This window comes from Xiphias gladius, chromosome 4, assembly GCF_016859285.1.
Source record: "Xiphias gladius isolate SHS-SW01 ecotype Sanya breed wild chromosome 4, ASM1685928v1, whole genome shotgun sequence".
In the NCBI taxonomy this organism is placed as follows: Eukaryota; Metazoa; Chordata; class Actinopteri; order Istiophoriformes; family Xiphiidae; genus Xiphias; species Xiphias gladius.
Window position 1 is genome coordinate 8,058,106 of NC_053403.1, and position 20,447 is coordinate 8,078,552.

Genomic DNA, 20,447 nt, shown 5'->3' on the forward strand with positions numbered 1-20,447 from the left:
CTTGTTTTGAATGTAGAATTTGTTTTACTGAATTTGAAATTTTGTATAAAAATGATATATATTTACTTTAAGAAAGGAATAAAATGGAAGAAATGGTTTCATCATTTAAAATAAAAACATACAGCACGTGCCTAGAATTGTTACGTGTAAAGAAATGAATGTGTAATCGACCGTGGAATCGTGGTTTTTTTCAAGAGAAAAAAAAAAAAAAAAAAAAAAATCACATATAAGGTTGAAATAGACACAAACAAACAATATGTCAGTACACAGGCTGGTTTTAACTCCACAGAAAGCCCATCTTTGCACCTCTGATCACAGAGGCAGAGAGCAACCATAAATGCATTATTCAATATGCAGATAACATTGAGATGATAATGGCCTGCAAGTCGACTCTGCTGATTTCATATCCTCGTGGAGCTCGCCGTCTTCCAGCCTCCAACACCTGAACTCCGAGAGAGTGAGCCTCATAATCTTCACTGCACCACCTGTGCTCAAGCGAAGACACAGAGCGTGCGTTTACACTTCCAGCTCCATACAGTCGCAGCGGCCCCGCTTCACGCCTCCTGCACTCGGGGGCATAAACACGCCCAGAGAAAACGCATTATTGATGTTCCTGGATCTACCTTTTCATGTGTTTGTGTTTGTGTTCTCTCGAGCTTCCATCCTAGCAGGGTTTTCACGAGGAGAACGATGCAGAAACCCGCAAAGCGAGAGTGTTTTGCCTAAGGGGGGTTTGGAATAAAACAGATTTCGGTTAACTCAGGCAGACAGTAGCTCAGTTTGAGAGGACGGAGGATGGATTTAAGCGAATGGAAAAAAAAAAAAAAAGGTATAAATGTGTCTGCTGTTGTGGATCGTGCACCTGCTGCATGCGGCGATGCCTCGGTAGCAACCCGACGACAAAAAGGTGAGCGAGGCTTTGATGAGAATCAGCCAGACTTCATATGCAGCCAGAGGGGGAAGCGAGTCCTGGGAGTACAGCTCAACCATCTCTGCTATAAGAAGAACAGTTGCCTCAGGCACCAGCAAGACAGAAACTTAAAACACACACATACAGCATGAGCAGGTTTGATTCGTTACACCCTCGTGTTATACTCTACTGACGTACATTAGTTCCTTATCTCCTGATCTAAATTCTCCACGCTGCACGACGAACCGTTGCCGTCACCCTAATCTCAAAATAAGCACAAATTCTGACTCTCGAGCTTAAAAATAAAACCTTTTTACTGCACGGGAGAACAGGGAACACAGATTTCAAACAAACTTCCACAACACCTTTGTTCTGAAATGCACACTTTTAGTCAAGACAGAAAAAGAAATATTCACTGAACGTTGAATCATTTCAGTGGCATCATCCAATCTCGTTGGATGGTTGTGAGAGAGACTGTCCCTCGTAAAAAAAAACCCAAAAACAATAAATAAACCTGTTGGAGATGTTATTTCACTCTGATTACACAGTCTAAACCAAACCAACACTCCTAGCAACAGGCAACAACGTGGGCAACGGTAAGAAAAAAAAAATAAATTAAATGTTCCCTGGCAACAAGGTTTTCCAATGGGATTGTATTAAAGGAAGGGTGATGAGCATATTTAAAAATCTGATGGAAAATGATCTCCATTTTCCTGCCTTTCACAGGGAGGTCCGTGGTCCACAATAAGAGAGTTTGTTTGCGAGCCGCTGGAAATCGTTGCACGAGGATCCTTGTTGCGATGCAGGTTCGTGTGTTGTTCCCGTGCGAGACACATTTCCTTACGTTTTAGGACGATGGACTGAACGTTTTTTCTGCACATGTCCGTCAGGAGCTGTAGACACATATTTGTTTGTGTGGAGGCTGATAGATATTCAATAGCGACATTCAATTTTACAGATAAAATCTTCTTTGAGATGTAAGCAGTGAGCAAGTCTGGCAGAGGGACACCTTTTCAGTCGTTTGCAATTTCAATTATTATTTCATAAGTATGTCTCTGTTTTTAGTTACATAATTAAACTGATTTTCCTTGAGGCCAAATCCTGGTTATCCTGGTTCCAGACCTCTGATTTGCCGCCAACATTTCTGATTTGTTCAGCAATTTAAGTAGGACTGGTGACGAGATGGTAGCAAGAGGAAAAGATGCGAGTGACTTCATCCCGCAATAGAACATGCATCCTGATGAGTCCCGACCCACAGGGCACGAGGGGTCACTCAATGGTTTGGTGAGTTTGAAAAATGATGATCACAACCACCAGGCCTCAACCCAACTTAACACGTATGAGAGGTTTTGGAGCAATGCGTCAACGCTCCCCACCATCATCAGCAAAACACCGCATGGAGTAATATCTTCTGGAAGAATGGTGTAGAGGCTTGGAGAATCTATTTCAAGGAGCAATGAAACCTTTTAAGATTCTTTAAGATACTTTTTTTTTTCTCTCCTTTTTTTAAAATTTGTCACCCAACTGTAGCTTTACTTCACTGTTTTTATTCCTTTGTAGTATGAGACCGTGCAATCGTGTCATCTCTCTGCGAACCCATGTGGCCTTTAAAAGAAAAGTCTGAAATCTTCTGAAACAAAGAGCTGATGCAGACTTTATCTGTTTGATCTAATTCTTGATATGAAAACACTTGGACGCCTCTGACTGAGCATTAGCGGCGACATTACTAACTTAACTGAACCCAAAAGCAAAACCCATGCAGCTTTGTGTTAAATTAAAGTAGATTTCTGATTTTTGAAGTGTTGTTTCCTGTTTTAAATACATTAAGACAGGAGAAGGAGCTTTGATTATGTTTACTCTTCCGTCAATACAAATTAAGGAAGTAGTTGACAAAACGTAACCAAGATCTACATCGTCAGGTGTTATTTGTAGTCATAACAATGTCCCTTTTAATAAATACCAATTAGCTCAGACTTTAAAAAAGATAAATAGGGGGAAAAAAAAAATTAAATAAACTAAGCATCATGTTTTTCAATTTAATAAGAACACCACCAATTAAAGCTACAAAGAGGTCTACAAGGTAAATTAATGACGCTGAGGCAGTCAGTGAAAGGTTTCTGAAGTCCTTACATGTACAGGCAGATAAAGCAAATGTGCAGAGGGTAAGGAAGCCTTAAAATGTCTGTTTTCTGTCAGGGGGGATGATGTGGCTGGTGATGTGGATGTACACAGTGACTGTGGAGCAGTCCAGAAGGCCTGGCCATGGGCTATGGGATGGCCCGGTTGGGTCTCTTTGGAGGGGGAGGGGGCATTAGCTCAGAGTCTGGGTCTGGCGGGTGTTTCCGGTTCTGGGCTTGGACTCCCTGAGCACAGCGGTCCAGATACTCCAACAGGATTTCCTTTGTGACGGGTTCCTGGATGCTTTTACACACAGCTGGGGAGAGAGAGAATGAACAGACACACAGGGGAGGAAGGAAGTTGCTTCAGATTTGGTGAAAGACTATTCCAGCAGCAGAATTTATGTTTCAGTCATTTTAGCACAGGCAACTATTCCAAACTGACTCTTTGGTAAACCCCTCCCCCTAAACAGCAATTATCCAATCAGCTTACTAACCGAAACTCGTCAAAACAAGTCTGTCAAACTGTTGATTTCTCAGCACGTTGAAGTGATGTGCATTGGGCTTTAGTAAGAGAACTATTTGACATTTAAAGAGTTCCTTTGTTTTTGGTTTTTGAAAAGTTCAAAAACCAAAAACAAAGGAGCAACATTGTAAGGAATGGATTAAACATTGTTTATCTGCTCTAACTTAAGCTAAATATAATTACAACTGTGCTACTTGATATTGTCATTAATTATCCGTTTATATACCAGCATCCACTTATTGATCACAGGAAGTGTTACAAGTTGTTGACAACTACATTAATGAAGGCGTTTGTCTATAGTATGTCTACCGTAAGCATCCAAACAAGGTTATGTTAGAACAAACTAACAGTCCGATTTTACATTTTTATTTTTCATACTGTTCTGTAATATCAGGACTAAAAATCAGGTTTCTCAAAAATACAGGCGGAGAAAGAGTTTTCTACCAACTCACTGAGTCAACGTTAATTAGCCAGCTAGCTACAGCTGCTATAACCTGCCAGTTGCCAGTTGTCTTTGCCGGCGGCAAAACCAGCACTAAAAAAATGATAGGCCTGCTTCTGTTCCCCCATATGTGAAATCGAGGAGCCACTTTTTCAAGTGGTAACTCTGACACTGTTATCGCTGCACTGCACGTGCGCTGCTGTGGAATGTAAAGCTCGACAGGCCTAGCAACGGTAACTAAGGGGGGCGGGGCTTAGCGAATAGAGTTGTGGACTGGTTCCGGAACCGTTCTTCCGCATTCTATTTAACCTTTTTCTTTTAATTTCCACAATGTTACTTAATATAGAAACATGATAAACTCCATCATTTTACTATCTCGTTGATGATGTTGATGTTATGACCACTAGTTTTATTGAAACTTTGTTTCTGGGAAATTTTTTTTGTTTGTTTTTTTGCCAGTTTGGCATAGTGGATGTATACTTCAATACCCATGAGCCTTTGCCACAGTTACTATGGAGAAGAAGCCAGTCAGACGTGCAAACCAGAGCAGTAGCGAATTCAAAATGTGCCGCTGTTGCAGTGCCAGAGTTGACGAGTTCTTTCAAAATTGACCGAAATTCAAAAGTAAACTGATGTTAGCTACAGTCATCTCGAGCTTCCACCATCCATTAGCAGCACATGTAACAGAACTTTAAGCTCAGTAATTGGATGATTCTTGCAGCACTTGGGAGCTGTAGTCGAATTATTACTCCATGGTTTTTATGTGTGCACAGGCTTGTACCCTCGACTTTTCTAGCAGATAGACAGAAGCGATTAACCGGGAGAATTTCATGCTGATCCAGGCCGTAGATGCGCTCAAACTTGCAATCAACTCACACTGTCTATTAGAAAAATCAATGGGACTTCTTACTAGCAGTACCAGAGGTGTGTCCAAAATACCTCTTCCCACTTCACAAATCTATTTGGCACAATCAAGACACCAACAACATGTAGTTGACAATGTATTACTTTCTAAACGGAACACAATGTTGTTTTCATCTTGGGGAAAAATGCAGTACTATCTGCCTAGATTGTAGATAGAAGGTGCTTTTGCCATCTTGGCTCCAAAGCTGCCAAACAGCCTGCCTAAAGATCTAAAGCTTAATAATTCAGGACTCTTTTTTCTATCTTCTTTTGTCAATTCAATTCATTCTTTAGATGATATTTTCTCGCGTTTCTTGTTTTTATTGCTTCGATTTGTACTTTTATGTGCCTCCTTGTACCGCACCGCAAGGTTAGCATTTAGGTAACTGCTACATAAACAAGGTTTATTACTGTGGTAAATTATTATTTTTGTATTCTTTCTCCACTGTTTCTCTTCTCTCTGTTTTTCACCATTTGTCTTCAGGAGCTGTTATAGCTGAGCAACTTTCACAGGACCATTTGAGAAAAAGTGTTTGTTCAGAATCCAGTTAATCAGGTTTTTTCTTCTTTTATTGAGCTGAGAAAACTAAAATTACTTGTACTCTTGAAGATGAAATAGCAGCTCAGCTATTACATAGTGCGAAGACTATTAACCTTTAAAAGACTTGCAAACATTAGAAACTTCCATAGAATCTTAGTAAAAAAAACATTTCATCATCAAGTTAATAAAAATGAAAAATGAGCCATAAATCGCAGGCTGACAGGTTGTTATTCACTCAGATACAGACACACAGAGAGAAGACAGTGATATAAAAAGATAGGAAATAACTGTTGGAAGTCTCACCAATGGCTGTTTCGTAGGAGTTGGGGAAGCTCTTGTCCACCCTCTGCCTCATGAACACCCAGCTGTTGTTGGCGAAGGTGCACTCGATGATCTTGCTGTCGTACTGTTTCAGCTCTTTAGTGGCCTGTGCAGACATGGATGAAAGGACACAGGTGATTTGTGCTTTTACAACAGAACGAAATAAATACCAGTGTAATTATATAAATCCTGTGAGGTATTTTGCTGCAGTCAGAAGCCCTGGTGGTCTGGTCTATAGACGGTTTGTCTCATCTGATGGGAGTCACAGACTTCAATTATAAAAACATTCAGAGACATCACGGGCAATGACGGGCACGTGTAACTGCAGCTTCAAAAATGATACGAATATCATTGCTATTACTACTTACCAATGGACACTCTTATTAGCAGTTACGAGGCAAAACTAAGCTTTGGGCAGCTTGGACGGCACTGTCAAAATACAATAAAGGGAATTTACAAAGTGGAAATACAGTTACGGGGACTATGATGTTAAAAATCAAGTATGACGGGATAAAGTACAATAAGTATGCAGCCCAGCACGCCCAGTTGTTAGTTTGACATTTTGTCGCGTCTGTTAATGGTGGAAAAAACAAATATTGCACAGGTATTCTTTAAATCTGCAATAAAAAATTGCAAATTTTAGGCTCCAAATGGAATCAAGAAGTCATTATTTCAAAATCCATTAAACTTTGAGGAATCAGAGGTGTAATGTGCTGTCTAAACTGTAAGAACAGGCCAAGATGTATCATACGATTGAAATAAAATAAAGTTTATTTTACGTTAATTGATGAATTGTTTCGTCACTAAACTATATTAAAGCATCTTAATTTCTGCTCATGGTCCACTTATTAGCTTTTGTTTAGAGCTTTCAGCCACATCTCACGGTCTTCATCAGCATATGGAGTTTGCCCAGATTTCATGGAAGTGACTCAGCTGTCAATAAGCGACCTACACATGGAACGTCGGCCACGCGATAACAGACAACAGAAGAAGACCATGGGTTTCGGGTGAAACCCGGGAGAAAAAGCTAGTAAGGTGATCCTGAGGTAATCTTATTTATCATTTTCAACGTCAAAATAAACACTCAATATCAAACGGATATTTTATAAAGTATGAGAGTGCTGACGTGGATTTTGCTGTTTGAGGCTGAGAGGCAAACGGTCAAATGGCGGTGGCCATGGCTAAAATAAATGTATGAAAATCAACAACCAGAAGTTACTGCTTTGTGACCTCAGAGGGTATTCCTGTTTACAAACAAGACCTTACTAGGCTGCTTTATGCAAGTCAATATCAAAGGGATGAGGGAGGTGAAAAATCTATAAGAATGGAGATTTTAAAAGTCAAGAAAACTGCTATTATTGAGAAGAGAATTTAACTGAAAATCTATATTAAAAAATTGACTTTCCTTTGTTGCAAAGATGCTTAAGGATTTAGGTTAAAAGTGTTGTATTCATACATAAACACGGATCGATATTCACACAGTGTGAGCGTCTGTATCTCGATTATGTATCCCCCTAAAAAAACAATGTAACAGCAGTTGCTGCTCTTCCTTCTGAGCACAGGATCACTGATTTACTACATCATATTCTGCTTTGAAAATAAAATCAACTCTGCACGCTGTGCACACTGCAACACTGATGAAGTGTATGAAAATGCTACAAGATACTGAAGATCAAGTATGAGTCAAAGAAGACATTTGAGCATCTGTTGTTTATTTGTTGAGGGACTGTGTCTCACAGAGGATTCTCAGGACTTGGAAAATGCAAATCCTAGAGCTGCTGGGAAGCAAAAAGTGCAGCTGAAATAGTGGTGGGCTTTTAACAAAATCAAGAAAATACAACAACATGAGTCACTACGAAGCGCTCGTCTGTGATTTTTCACCCTGACCTCACAGATAGAGGCTTTTCAGAAAGACTGCGTACAGACCAGGCAGACAAAGAGGCTGACCGCCAGGGTTCAGTGTGAACACGTGACTTGCAGCCAAGGTCAGAAGCGAGACCACCGTTGTCAGGAAAGAGCCGGTGTTGTGGCAAGTCACAAAAATACAAGGTAAGAGCTCGTCTGATCCTGGAGCGTGGGGCATCTGGGCTCACAGTGGGGGTCAAAATTGCACAGGAAACAAGAAAGTGTGTGAGGAAGGAAGACAGAATGGCATGTATTCTTTCTCTCCCTAAGAGAGAAAGAATACATATCGGATTTCATATGCTGACCTTGACAATTCCTAACTCATTAGCATACATCGTTTGTTATTGTCATGATTTCAAAATTCAGATTTATCTCCAAAACATCTTTCTTTGGTCTCAGTTTGAAGACATGCAGTGCATTAATAAGACTGACCGCAAATCAAACATTTCTTTATTTGGAGAAGAACAGCGGACGATCTAAAGCAGCGACAGAATCTCTAAGCTTTCCTAAAGCTCCACACAGCACGCTGCCAGAAAACTGTGAAGGGCAGTACAAGCAGGTGGGACACGCTGCTACAGGCTGGGATCTCTTCCTGCTGGTGAAGGGTGACATGTTGGCTGCCATTTTTCATCACCACTTGGTGCTTAATCCGTCCAAATCCGTCTCATTATGGCAGCACACATGTGCCACCAGTTATCGGGGAGTTTGGCAGTCGAGCTCTTCATCAGCCAGTGTTGCACTATTGCAGGGGAGAAGAGCTCGGTCTGTCTGCTTTCTATTCCAATTTATAGATCCTATTTATCATATAGAATACTAATATGGAAGAAAAGAGAGCAAGCGCTCATGCCAGTCCTCATACTTCTTCATTTTCCTATCAAAATGCAAAGTGGAAATTCTTCACTGGAACTTCTAAAGAAAAGCATATTTTATGTCTGCTACTGTATCACCAACTGAACGCAGACAATGCTCATGAAACCCCAATGAAAACATCCACATTTACTGACATATTCCTTGTGTTTGCTTCACTTGTAACAACAACTTGTTTGGATAAATATATGTACGTCAATTGAGTATTTTGATTTTATGCTACTTTATACTTATACTGCTCTACATTTCATAAGGAAATATTGTGCTTTCTACTCCACTACACTTATTTTACAGCTGGAGTTACTGGTTATTTTTCAAATTGAGATTTTACATGTAAACATATGATTAGCTTTTAAAATATGGTGAATTGTTATAAATTAAACTATAAACATTGCGTAAAAGTTGTTACATTTTTGGACAGTATTAAAAGGATGGTTATATGTTAATGCGTTATTAATAATATTCAGATAATATATATGAAAAATGATAAATATAATGCTCTGAAAGGTGGCATTTTGCATGATAAGAACTTTTAATTTTGATAAATAAAAATCTTTAAGTATGTTTTGCTGGTAATACTTATGTACTCACACTTAAGTAAATTTTTGAATGTGGGACTTTTACTTGTATTTTTTATACCACAACTATTTCTACTTTTACTTGAGAAAAAGGTCTCAATACTTTTTCCACCAATGCAGATATTATTGTGAATTGTGTATTATTGTGAACAGCGTGTCAAGGTCGGATTATATCTCCAGCAGTCAGTCAGCGTTAATGACGTTTGGAGAGGGCGCCTTTATTTTCAGCATAAACAACAGTTTCAAGTGCGTTAACACTGCCCGACAGGCAAACACACAAACACTGGCTACCTACAGGTGTTTCTCATGAGAAAAGGCAGCAGTTTTTGGCGACGAAGTCCAGGAAATATCTGGATCTAAATTCCCGGCATCCAAACTGAAATCTCATCCAAACAAAAAGAGAATGGGACCAACTCATAGAAATATAGTCTCCCTCTCAGAATAACAGTAAACAAGCACAGGATTATGCCCACTATATGTAGTAAAACAGAAACTGGGACCAAAAAAGCCAGAGCACAACAGTCAACCTGCTCCTTTATCAAATATTGGAAGCCGTGGGGGCCGTTGTACCAGGACACTGGGCTACAGTTTATTACAGGACTTTTACTGAGATAGCGACACGACTGTGTAAAAATTCAAAGTTTGTAATTTCCTTGAATAGCTTGTTTTGTTTTCCGGGCCCGTCCTTTGTTTCATTCTAGACTTAATCAGAACCGGCCCCCGAGGTCTGCAACACAGCAGCACTCGGGTCCATTTTAATAACGAGAAACTAGATGAAAGAATATGTAAGTAGAGGGAGGATATAAGATGCAAGAGAACATACATGAAAAAAACACTCCCTCAGAGGGAACAACACAGCTGAGGGAAAGTCAGAATGAAAACTAATGTTCAACCTTTAATATATGCTTTCAAACAGAATACATTAGATGTCTTCCCTCCATTAATATCAGCTACTTCTAAAAAATACACAAGACAACTGAATGACTCAGCAAACAGTCTGAATTGTAAAGTTAAAATTGTTGCCTCACAAGCTGTTTTATCTACAGTGTTATTCCTACCAATTACAGCTATATATGTGGCCTTAAATACCAGCATCACAGAACACACAAAGGCAAGTCCAATGTCTCAGCAACTCCTCATGAACTATTAGGTGACATCAGCGTCAGGCCTCTGGTGAATGTGTATAATACGGATCATTATCCCGCACGTTAAGGTTGACTTGCACATGAGAACTGAGGAGATCTCTGAGGAGAAAAACAAGGTGATATTGGGTAACCCAGGCAAATGATGGGAAAGCAGGTGCGCATTGTCAGGTCTGGCACTTAGACAGGGCACAACAAACGAACAAAAACAAAACAAAAAAAAACTGCACAGACTTCCACTAAACAACCCACAGAATTGTGTGATTGCCTTTTACCTTTAACTTTTAATTGATTCGTTACTTTGTTGTGCAGCAAGATTAAGTGTCTTAAGTTTTCTGTGGGCAGCACATTCGGTTACTAACAGTATTCATAGTTTTTAATCTCACATCTCAAATTATTGACAAAAGCTCTGGGCAACAAAAGTCTTACAAAGTGACAGAAAATTAAAACTTATTTAAATATTTTAATTGAACTTAACTGAGAAAGTGTTGACTCCATGAAATATTGAAAGGAAATCTAAGTGGTGAATCAGAAGCCAATCCTTCTATGAGGCTTTTATACCTTTTCTACAAGTTAGACCTGGTATAATGCAGAGAACTAGAAGGACGGAAAACTCCTCTTATTCTCAGGCTCTATGGATTGTAACAGGAGTAGAACTTAGTGGTAACTCTTAGGGGTGGGAATCTTTGGCATCTCAGGATTATATTCCAGCTATTGGTGTCATAACTCGATTCAGACTCGACTCCCGACTAAAAACTATTCCTGATTCAATAAAGTACTAACAGAAAAAAGCAGTGAAAGGTGTGTGTGAGTATGCAGATGTTTAATTGAAGTTGTTTTTAAAAAAAACAAAAAAAAAACCAACACTTTTTTTATTTAAGTTAACTGCATTAACTTGCAAGTATCTTACAGTCTTCTTCCTGTATGAAAAGAATGAAAAGAAATAGTAATTTACTGACAAATATCACTGGCTAAATGTTTTTTTTTCTAAAACCGCAGTTCTGGAGTAAAGGGTGAGAAAAAAAAAAGTGCGCTGCTGTGTTACTGTTATTGTAATGTCTCCAGAAGTGGAGAACAGCCTCTCTGCTACAATGCTAATATCATTATTCAAAGTGCTGCAGTGTGTGTTGGTTAGTCTGTAGGTGAAAGGGTACAAAGTGTTCACAGAATACTTCACCCTTGTCTCGCACATACTTGCCTTTTTTTGAAATACAAAATTACTTTAGTGTGTGCAGACTCTTCACCGTCCCGGTGACTCACTGTGCTCTTGCAGCGGATTTACGCCATTTTTCGTTGCTTCAACATAATTTTATCAACTAATGAGATCACCAAAAAAAAAAAAAAAAAAAAGATTTTTGGCATTTGTGATCAGTTCAAAATTACAAAAGTTAAGCTGTTTTAGGAGATGCTTCAAAACTCCATGGACCAATAAGAAAGATATCCGTGTAAGTTGTCCTGCCTTAACAGGTGAAACAAAACTAACAGAAGAGCGAAGTAGATGTCAATCCAGACTAGTTTGCACACACACGCACGCACGCACACACAGTCCTAAGAAAAGGTCTAATCAAGCAACATAAGCGGAAAGACTGGTGTGAGTTGACTTTGGGTGTACAAGGATTTAAAGGGAATTGTGGTTTATCACCGCAGATCTATGAACAAAATGAGCAAGTAAATAATAGCAGGAATGCTGATACTTAAGCAGATTGGGTATCGACTGAAAGTTGCAGATACAATTTTCTGCTATCCATTAATTTGCTGTGGTAAGCTAACGCCCCACTGATACTTTGGCATTTGTGTTTCACAATAAATGCATTTTAATGTGAAGCAGTCCTTCACATTAGAAGGCTTTTACTTGACTTGAAGTGTCAGCAATGACTTTCAACATTGGCCAAAGTTACCAAAAAGTCACTTGGTATAGTTTTTCTAACAGCAGATAAAGACATTTTTGCAACTGAATACGTTTGATCGCATGAAAAACTTGAAAAAGCGGAGAATGATGATAACTGATATTTATTTACACCAAAATTTTAGCAATTGGAGTTTTAGTCACTGCAGCCCCTTAGTGGTAACTGTGTGTTTTACATTTGTCAGACAAAAACCTGATGTTGTGTGAGTCATTACAAGGTTACGGCAATTTCATAAACCTTATAAAAGTATGAATAAAATGTTCATAAGCTGTGTATGAACGCCTTTACCTACTGTTTGGAATGGAAGTGTAGTTACAGCCTCAAGTCAGCTTGCACGTACAGTACGTTAAACAATTTCACAAAGAGAGGGAAACAGATTTTACAATTCGGGAAAGAAGAGTATTGGAGTCAGAAAAGTATTCGGTATCTGCCGATACCCCGAGATTGTGTATCGGAATCAACATTGGGGGAGAAAAGGTCAGATTTGTACATCTCTTAAAAAAAAAAAAAAAAAAAAAAGGTCCAACAGGACAACAAGCATGAATGATCAGACGATCAGACAGGCTGTAAACAAGCTGAGTGAGTGCAGCCATAATGTCTTAAATAATCCCTCACTGCACAGGGCAACCGCTGTGAGGGATGTTTACCACAGACAGTCTGGGTTGTAATTTTACTCTTTGACTAACCTGGGAGTTTATTTACGACCTGCCTGATCATTTGGCAATGGTGTATTCCCTGTTGGACCTATACTTAGGGATGTTACTGTGCTCCCAAATCTCACTAATTACTCTGGTGATTAAAATGTGATTACAGCCAGCAGATACTATGGCCAAGTGATGCAGTTGCAGAATGTGCTCTACGGTAATTAAAACTGATGATCAAGATAAAGAGGCTGCAACGCTCAGGAAAGAGACCGCATTATTACATTTCTTCCTTTCTAAGGAGATACAGTGGAGATAATAGTAAATCGTCCATGTATTACACATGATTACAGTTGTATTTTTAATTTACATTAATCCGTAAATAGTTCCAGACATGCTTTTGATAATTAATCCATTTTCAGTAAATGCCCAAGAAGTCTAGAAAAGTAAACACTGGCTAGACAAAAGGTTCTCGGTCGGCCCGCTCCGTCACAATGTCTGTTCTTTTCGAGAGGCTGAGCTGATGAATCATCATGAAAGCTCCCTTCCAAAATTCATTTTAGTGATTCCCCGTAGGTAACAACAGTAAAAGGAATTACAACAATAAGGAGCTACACTGGAAGATTGAGCCAATAAAACGCTTAAGGCTTTCAGAACGACTCTGTCGTGGAGCACTGCAGGCCACAAACTGACACACACACACACACACACACACACACACACACACACACACACACACACACACACACACACACACACACACACACACACACACACACACACACACACACACACACAGACTGTGCAGAGGTGGCACTACATGGCAGATTTATCAGGAACATTATTTGGCGAGCCAAAACCACAAGTCGCCATGTCCTGTGCCGGCATTCAAACCGGCATTTTTTTTTTTTTTTTTAGCACTTCCACACTTGGGCTGATTGTAAAACACGTGTGACACCAAAAATAGCAAAACGAAAGCTGACAGAGGATGACCTCGGGGGCTGCAGCTTTTCTGCTCCGTCTCCCCGAGAAGAGCTTAGAGACTGAGCAGCAAACAGGGACAGTAACAGATACCAGAGGGAACAGAAACACTTGTTTACCGTAGGTCTAAATCATGACTGTGACTGGTGGAAAGCCTACTCATATTAAAGAGTCATGTAGTCAAAGTGGTAAATTTCCATATAGAGCAACAGCATTATAGAAATGTTCAGCCAGATAGAAATCGTAGAACAAATGCAAAGTTAATAGCATGGTACTGCCAAACCTCTGCGCCGCCCCAGACCAGTGAATTTCCATTATACCCGCATATTGAGGAGAAGCTAGTTATCGTTGAGTGCACTTGACCGTGTAGGTCAAAGGTCTGATGATGTAGTGCGTGCGTGTGTGTGATCCCATACAGCACAACTCTGTGTATTCACACAGACAATATGCAACCGGGAAACCCCTTGAACCCAATCTCATTCTTACAGAAAGAGCAGCTGAAAAATCCCTCTCTGTCCTACCAACGGTGCAGTACATCACAGCCAAGATGGGACAAAAGCTGAGCATAATAAGATCATGTGAGTTACAGCTGCTATGATTTATTTAAATCGATTAGTTGATCGACAGAAAATTAATCAGCAACTATTTGATTATCAATTAATCGTTTTAATCATTTTACAAGCAAAGATTCACAACATTTGCTAGTTAAAGCTTCTGAAATGTAAAGAAAACAAAGAAAAACAGCAAATCTTCACATTAAAGATGCTGCGTGACATCACTGTTGTTTGAAAAACTACTTAATCAATTAATCAGTTGTCAAAGTAGTTGCGACTAATCAATTTATCAACTAATCGTTTCATCTTCTGTGCATATAACTGTAAAAAACCCTGTGCATACTGTTGTATCTATACATGTTCAGTGTAGAAAAGGAGGGAAAAAAACAAAAAACAAACTTGCTTTGCTTTCTCAAAAACACTTTCCAATTCAGCAGAGTGAACCATCTGTGTAGGAAGTGTTGAACTTCACTGACGGTAGCTCAACAATGGTGATATGAAAATGTTGTTGCACTGATGTACATTATTCTGACTTTATGTATATAACTAACTAAAATATTAAAAAAGGACTGATGACACAGGAAATTAGGAATTGGGTGGTGTCTCTAATTAAAGCCAGATAAAGACCTTATTCTCTGAGGTAAATTTAGAATTTACATAAAACAACTAAAGCAGAAAGCAGCAAAACTACTAAATACTGTATCTTCATCTCAAAACAAATGATGAAAAAGCTATTTTGCCAAATGTTTAGTGCATTCCCTTAAAGCTCGGCAGTGTAAACTTTGCTACATGCCTTCAAGGGAACTAAAATCTTGTGTGATGCTAAAGGGAAGGTGGAAAAGCAGAGGGGGCTTTGGCTTGTTGGCACGAGGATGAATTCAACCAAACAACACATTATATTTTCTCACCTTCATATTTGCAAAGGGCCTGTCATAGTTGCCGACGTAGAGCAAGCCGACAGTCTGTGGAATCAGCCTACAAAGACAAAAAGATCACGATTAACACCCTCAACACAGGATCTCAACACAAGAGTATCTGAATGGTAACAACAGCGCAGAGAAATCACTACGCCGCTTCGATTTTCCAGCTAGTAACAGAATGGCAGAGATGTGAGATTACATCTATCCGCGCCCTTTTGTCTCTCTGTGCAGCTCCGTGTTTCTAGACTTAGAGAAAACTACAGTATTGGCACGTTTAGAGTCCAAGGCAATAATAATTTTGTGGAACATGTAGAGAGATTTAACGCAGGATCAAGGCATTATACTGTACTGTATCTATGTTCAAGAGCCCTCAGCACAGTTCATTCAGACTATATTGGGGTGTTGTATGTAGTCTTCTGTCTTGCGTGTGCATCTCTCAGTAACACGAACATGTGTCTGTGCAGTGTTTGGGTCTCATCCAGGAGCTCACACCCCACAGATGTCTTAATCACACACTGCTCCCTACCTCCCTCCAGCAAAAACACCCCATGTGCCCGCAAACACTTCGTCTGCTGTTATATCTGCCACAGACTGAGCACACGAGTACTGGTTTCATATTAGTTAACCATTTTTAGAACGGAAATAAGGGGGGGGCTATTGAGTTAAATTGACGGCTAAACCACAGTGCGTCTACGTAGTCTGGTGCACCTGATACAGAGACTGGAGCTGAAATCGAAGACCGTCTTTCCAATCACCCCAACCCCCTCCTGTGTAATGATAGCTAGCGCAAGCAGGAAGGAAGCAGCAGTAGACATTAAGGGAGCCAAATAGCCATGCAGTGATGGACACTCTACAGACCTTACACCACCAAGTCTATTCCCGTCGTTGGTTCTATTAATACTTTTGAGTTACGCATTACGTGATTAATTCTTTCTGAAACCAGCAGGACTCCAAAGAAATAAAAAAAAACTGTACTGATGATGGCACGTTTTTCCAAAAACAACATTTACATATCAGTGGGATTTTACAAGAGGCATTGGAACCACGAGGAAAGAGATGAAAGTATATATCAGCTTCAGAAGAGCAGACTCTTTTTTCACAAGCTGTTTCACGATGCTAAGTTGATGTTCCACTCGCAGCCTGAATGTCTGAGGTTCATGTGTAACAGAGAGTCCTGTTGTTTTAAATTTCATTGCAGTTTTCTTCTGAGTTAGGGTCAGATAAATTGTGTCAAAATGAGAGACCCTAGCAGTAAAGAACACTGATAAAATTGGACTCCAACACAAGGCAGGGTTTTATTTTTTGTTAGAACGATCAAGCTGTTAAATGTCACCGTAGTCTCAGAACCACATGCAATCAGACCCGTGAGAGCAGGAACAATATGTCAAATTATTTATGAATCCATAGAAGGGAAAAAAAAAGAAAGAAAAAGAAACACACCTCTATAGTGTCAAAAACAATGAAGAGATTCTATGTTAAAAAAAGAAAGGCACCGTAGGGATGTTGATTCTTATGTTTTCACAGATCGAGCAGTTGAGTAATATACTCACTTTGATTGATTGCACAGAGGAGAAATCTAATGTACTGACCCGAATATTAGACAGCCCTGATAATAAGACGTAAAAGTACGTTTGTGTGGCTCGTCAGTCACATATTCACACACCCTCCTGTCAGGCTCTTGGAAGAAGTTAAAGTGATTTTCTCTAGCATTTTTCCGACTTTTGTCTTTTTGAGCTCCTTATCAGCGGTGACAATGGTAATGCTTGGCTGCCCGACAGAAGATTTGGTCCCTAGTGTGCTTCTGCAGTCGCCAGTGTGGAAACACTTTCAATGTGGTTTTTTTACTCATCGTGAATTTATTTCCTCTATGGCTGTAAAACCCTTTACGTTAGCCATCAGTCACCCTATAGGTCGATCTGGGCTTCACTAGGGCTGACTAACACTAAAAGACATGCTATCAATGGACCTTGGAACTTTTTTTTGGCTGTGTGGCGTCACGCATTTTCCACAGTCCTCACAATCCATACATGCTACAGGAAAAACACTGAATAGGGAAAAAAAGATCAATCAGGTTTGTGTCCAATTAATAATAGATTAACCCATTACTTTTACCCATCCCTAGTATACTGTAGTTTATTTTGATTCAATCCCACACATACACCCACCCACCCCCACACCCACCCCCACACACACCGCCTTGATGAAATTAATGCTCAGTAGTGTACCAAATGTATTACTTAGCCAGGTAAAATAGCCCACAACAAGTTCAATATTTTCTCCTGTTTGAGTAACGTTTGCTAACAACCACAATTCCTGGCTGTGACTCAGTGACTCATAGTGCGTCTGTGGGGAACTGTGAGGTACCCCTTTTTATAATCCAGTTTCTGTTTGGAGGATCGATATGTGGAACTCTTTACCCACAGAACTCAAAATGGATTATGAATGGGATCATTTTAATCTCCAGTTGCTCACAGCTCACATTTTCGGTCACATATTCATGAATGATCTGCAGCTTGTTACTGAGTTTAATGGTAATTTTATTGTATTTTTGTTGGTGATTTTTTGCCGTTCTGTATTTTCTTTCTGGGTTTTGTGTATTTATATAAATGCCCATAGCTTAAGCTATAACTCCTGTGGTGTGTGGTATTGGTCCATACTATATACTGGTAAACATAAATCTTGAGAGATGAATAAATGCACTGTTGGTTTTAGTATTTTAAAGGATTTGTTGACAATAACAGAAATATCAAATATTGCCTTTAAATATGCTGACTAAGAATATCCACATGCTGCAAATGAAAATTAATATTAATTTATTATAATTATACTGTGAACATAGGTAAAAACAACCCAGTTCAACATTGGAAAATTAGACATTAAAAAATCGATAAAATGCGTGTGCTGGAGTTCAGACAACACTTTCCCTGTGACATTTTGCCAATTGGATACAGCCGAATCATCGGGGCACAAACTCCAGAAATCTTTGTGTCCATATAGAGAAATTCATTCGTGGGGGTTCAGAGTCCAAAGACAGGCTCCATGTTTGTTCTGCAGAATCCTTCATGTTTATGCTGATGGCTGAAACACTGCAAGAGCTCTCTTGACAGATCAGATCCACTTGCTATGAATTACACATACAAGTGTGGTGATGGTCTCTCATCCAAATCCTTCTCTACAGCCTATAAAAATGTTCTAAGCCTATCGTTTGCATCTTACAATTGAAACTGCAGAAATATTGTACTAAAAAAATAAAAAAAAATCAAACTCCCAGACACAATGCGGGTTTTGGAGTTTTCATAATCTAGATGTAATGTATGCTCTGTGAATATGATTCACTCTCAGCAAAATAGTCAAGAACAAAAACTTGAAATGGGAAAAAAATCTTAATATTGAAATTTCAGATGATGAATGGCAAAATGCAGAAAAACAGACCAAACATCCTTCCTGGAAAACTTTTGATTTGATTCTTTATTACACCAAGTGTGAAAATTAAGCAGTTATATAGACATCAGAAATGTTGGGTAAGTGTGGATTTGATGTTGATCACTCAAATATTTTGTTTTTTGGAACTGTCAGAAAAAAACTACAAGCTACTACAAGGTACTGGGAGAAGGTAGAGCCACCGACAAAAGACCAACGGCTTATAATCGTTGACGAAATCCTCTTTATGGAAAAACTGACACATATCATGAGACTACAAAAAACACAAGTGGAAGAAAAATGGGGAAAATGGAGATTTTTCAGTTCCAAAAGGCAACGTGAGAACGGAGCTGCAAACAAATCCATCCATCCAAACAGAACTGTATGGATGACGGAAAAAATATGAATGAACTTTTCAAAACCTCAAAAGCATTTATCATATCGTGTTCTTAACGTCACTTTGATGCTTTCACATTAGCAGGGTGAGTCTGAGGGAAGTCTGACTGCAGATCCTTTACACACAATATGGATTGGGATGCTGTAATGACACTTGAGTCCACAAAGTAGAAAGACCAGTAACAAGAAGCCTGGATGCTGGCCTCTAGAGAGTCAATTCAAGCCAGTCAGACAGTACCATTCCTGCTTTCTGGGTCTTCAAAGTCACTACACACCTACTGAATGATGATGTAACCATTAGTCATTGCCTCTTCAGACAGCATGCTGGCTGAAATTATCCATAATTCAAGCAATCTATACGATACTCAAGATTGTTCAACTCCACACTTGGGAGGGGCACTATCACGCTTTCTGGAATTGCTTCAACTTTCCATTTAGTTTTTTTTCGTTCCTGCTTCACAATAATCACCGTCTGCCTCTGTGCTTGCTCTCAGGGAAGGTAATAAGACTTGCAAAGCTCTATGTTTCGTGGTACACAAAGACATGCTCAAGGATTGATTGTGTGGGCTGAAGAATAAACAGTTGTTACCTCCTTAAATGTCTGTCCGTCTCTTTTTCTCTATCGCTTTCTCCCTCTCAGACAGTGACTAACGAGAGAACAGTGCGCCTCCTCCCCAAATTCATCTTTTGGGGGAAAATGTCAGAAGGTCCTCAAATGGCAACAATAATCATCAGTGTTCTCTCACACACAGGGAGGAGTCAAGAAGCTGACCAGCTGGCCTGCTGGCCGGCTTTGGAGTAGGATGAGAGACTTTGCCCTGCTGTGATCCTCTCAGTCTGTTGTTGGTGAATGGTGGCAGGCTCATGGCAACAAAGCTGGGACAGTCACTAAGGTCACCTGGCTCTCAGAGGAAAAGGCAGCATGACCAGAAAGCTGACAGCTATGGGTCTGTTTGCTCGCACTCAGACAATACTCACAGGCTGAGCTTCAGAACAGTACACAGAGCAAAGAGTTCTGCATTGTGCTCACAGAAAAAAAAAAAAAAAAAACAAGACTGTGAGGCTACAGCCACGCTATCAGCTCTGTGAAACTTTACCTGGGTGCAGTGGTGCTTTGAGCTACAGCCTAATGTCAGCTAAAACACTCATCTAGCTAGATGGAAAATGGACTGCACGTATATAGTATTTTTCTACCTTAATAGACAAGCACTCTAGGATTTCCTTATAATTCACCCTATTTTACACAAAAGTTGTTGCGACAAACTCAACATCATGAAAGATGCTGGCCTCTCCAGCGTCTTGCCCAAGAACACTTAGAGATGTGGACAGGAGGAGCTAGGCATTAGTGGACAATCTGCTCTACCGCCACAGTCGCC

The 20,447-nt window shown here is 39.7% G+C and overlaps 1 protein-coding gene across 3 annotated transcripts in view; it reads right to left on the bottom strand.

The window, feature by feature from the left end:
• Positions 1-2,932: 2,932 nt before the first annotated feature.
• rngtt (RNA guanylyltransferase and 5'-phosphatase) overlaps positions 2,933-20,447 on the bottom strand; it is an 86,615-nt gene continuing 69,100 nt past the window's right edge. For all 3 annotated transcript variants that reach the window (XM_040125873.1, XM_040125872.1, XM_040125874.1), the window contains exons 14-16: positions 15,244-15,310; positions 5,743-5,866; positions 2,933-3,344 (exon numbers count right to left, since the gene is read on the bottom strand). In XM_040125873.1, the coding sequence (XP_039981807.1) occupies positions 3,178-3,344; positions 5,743-5,866; positions 15,244-15,310 (358 nt within the window). In that variant the 3' untranslated portion in view covers positions 2,933-3,177. The remainder of the gene's footprint in view (positions 3,345-5,742; positions 5,867-15,243; positions 15,311-20,447) is intronic.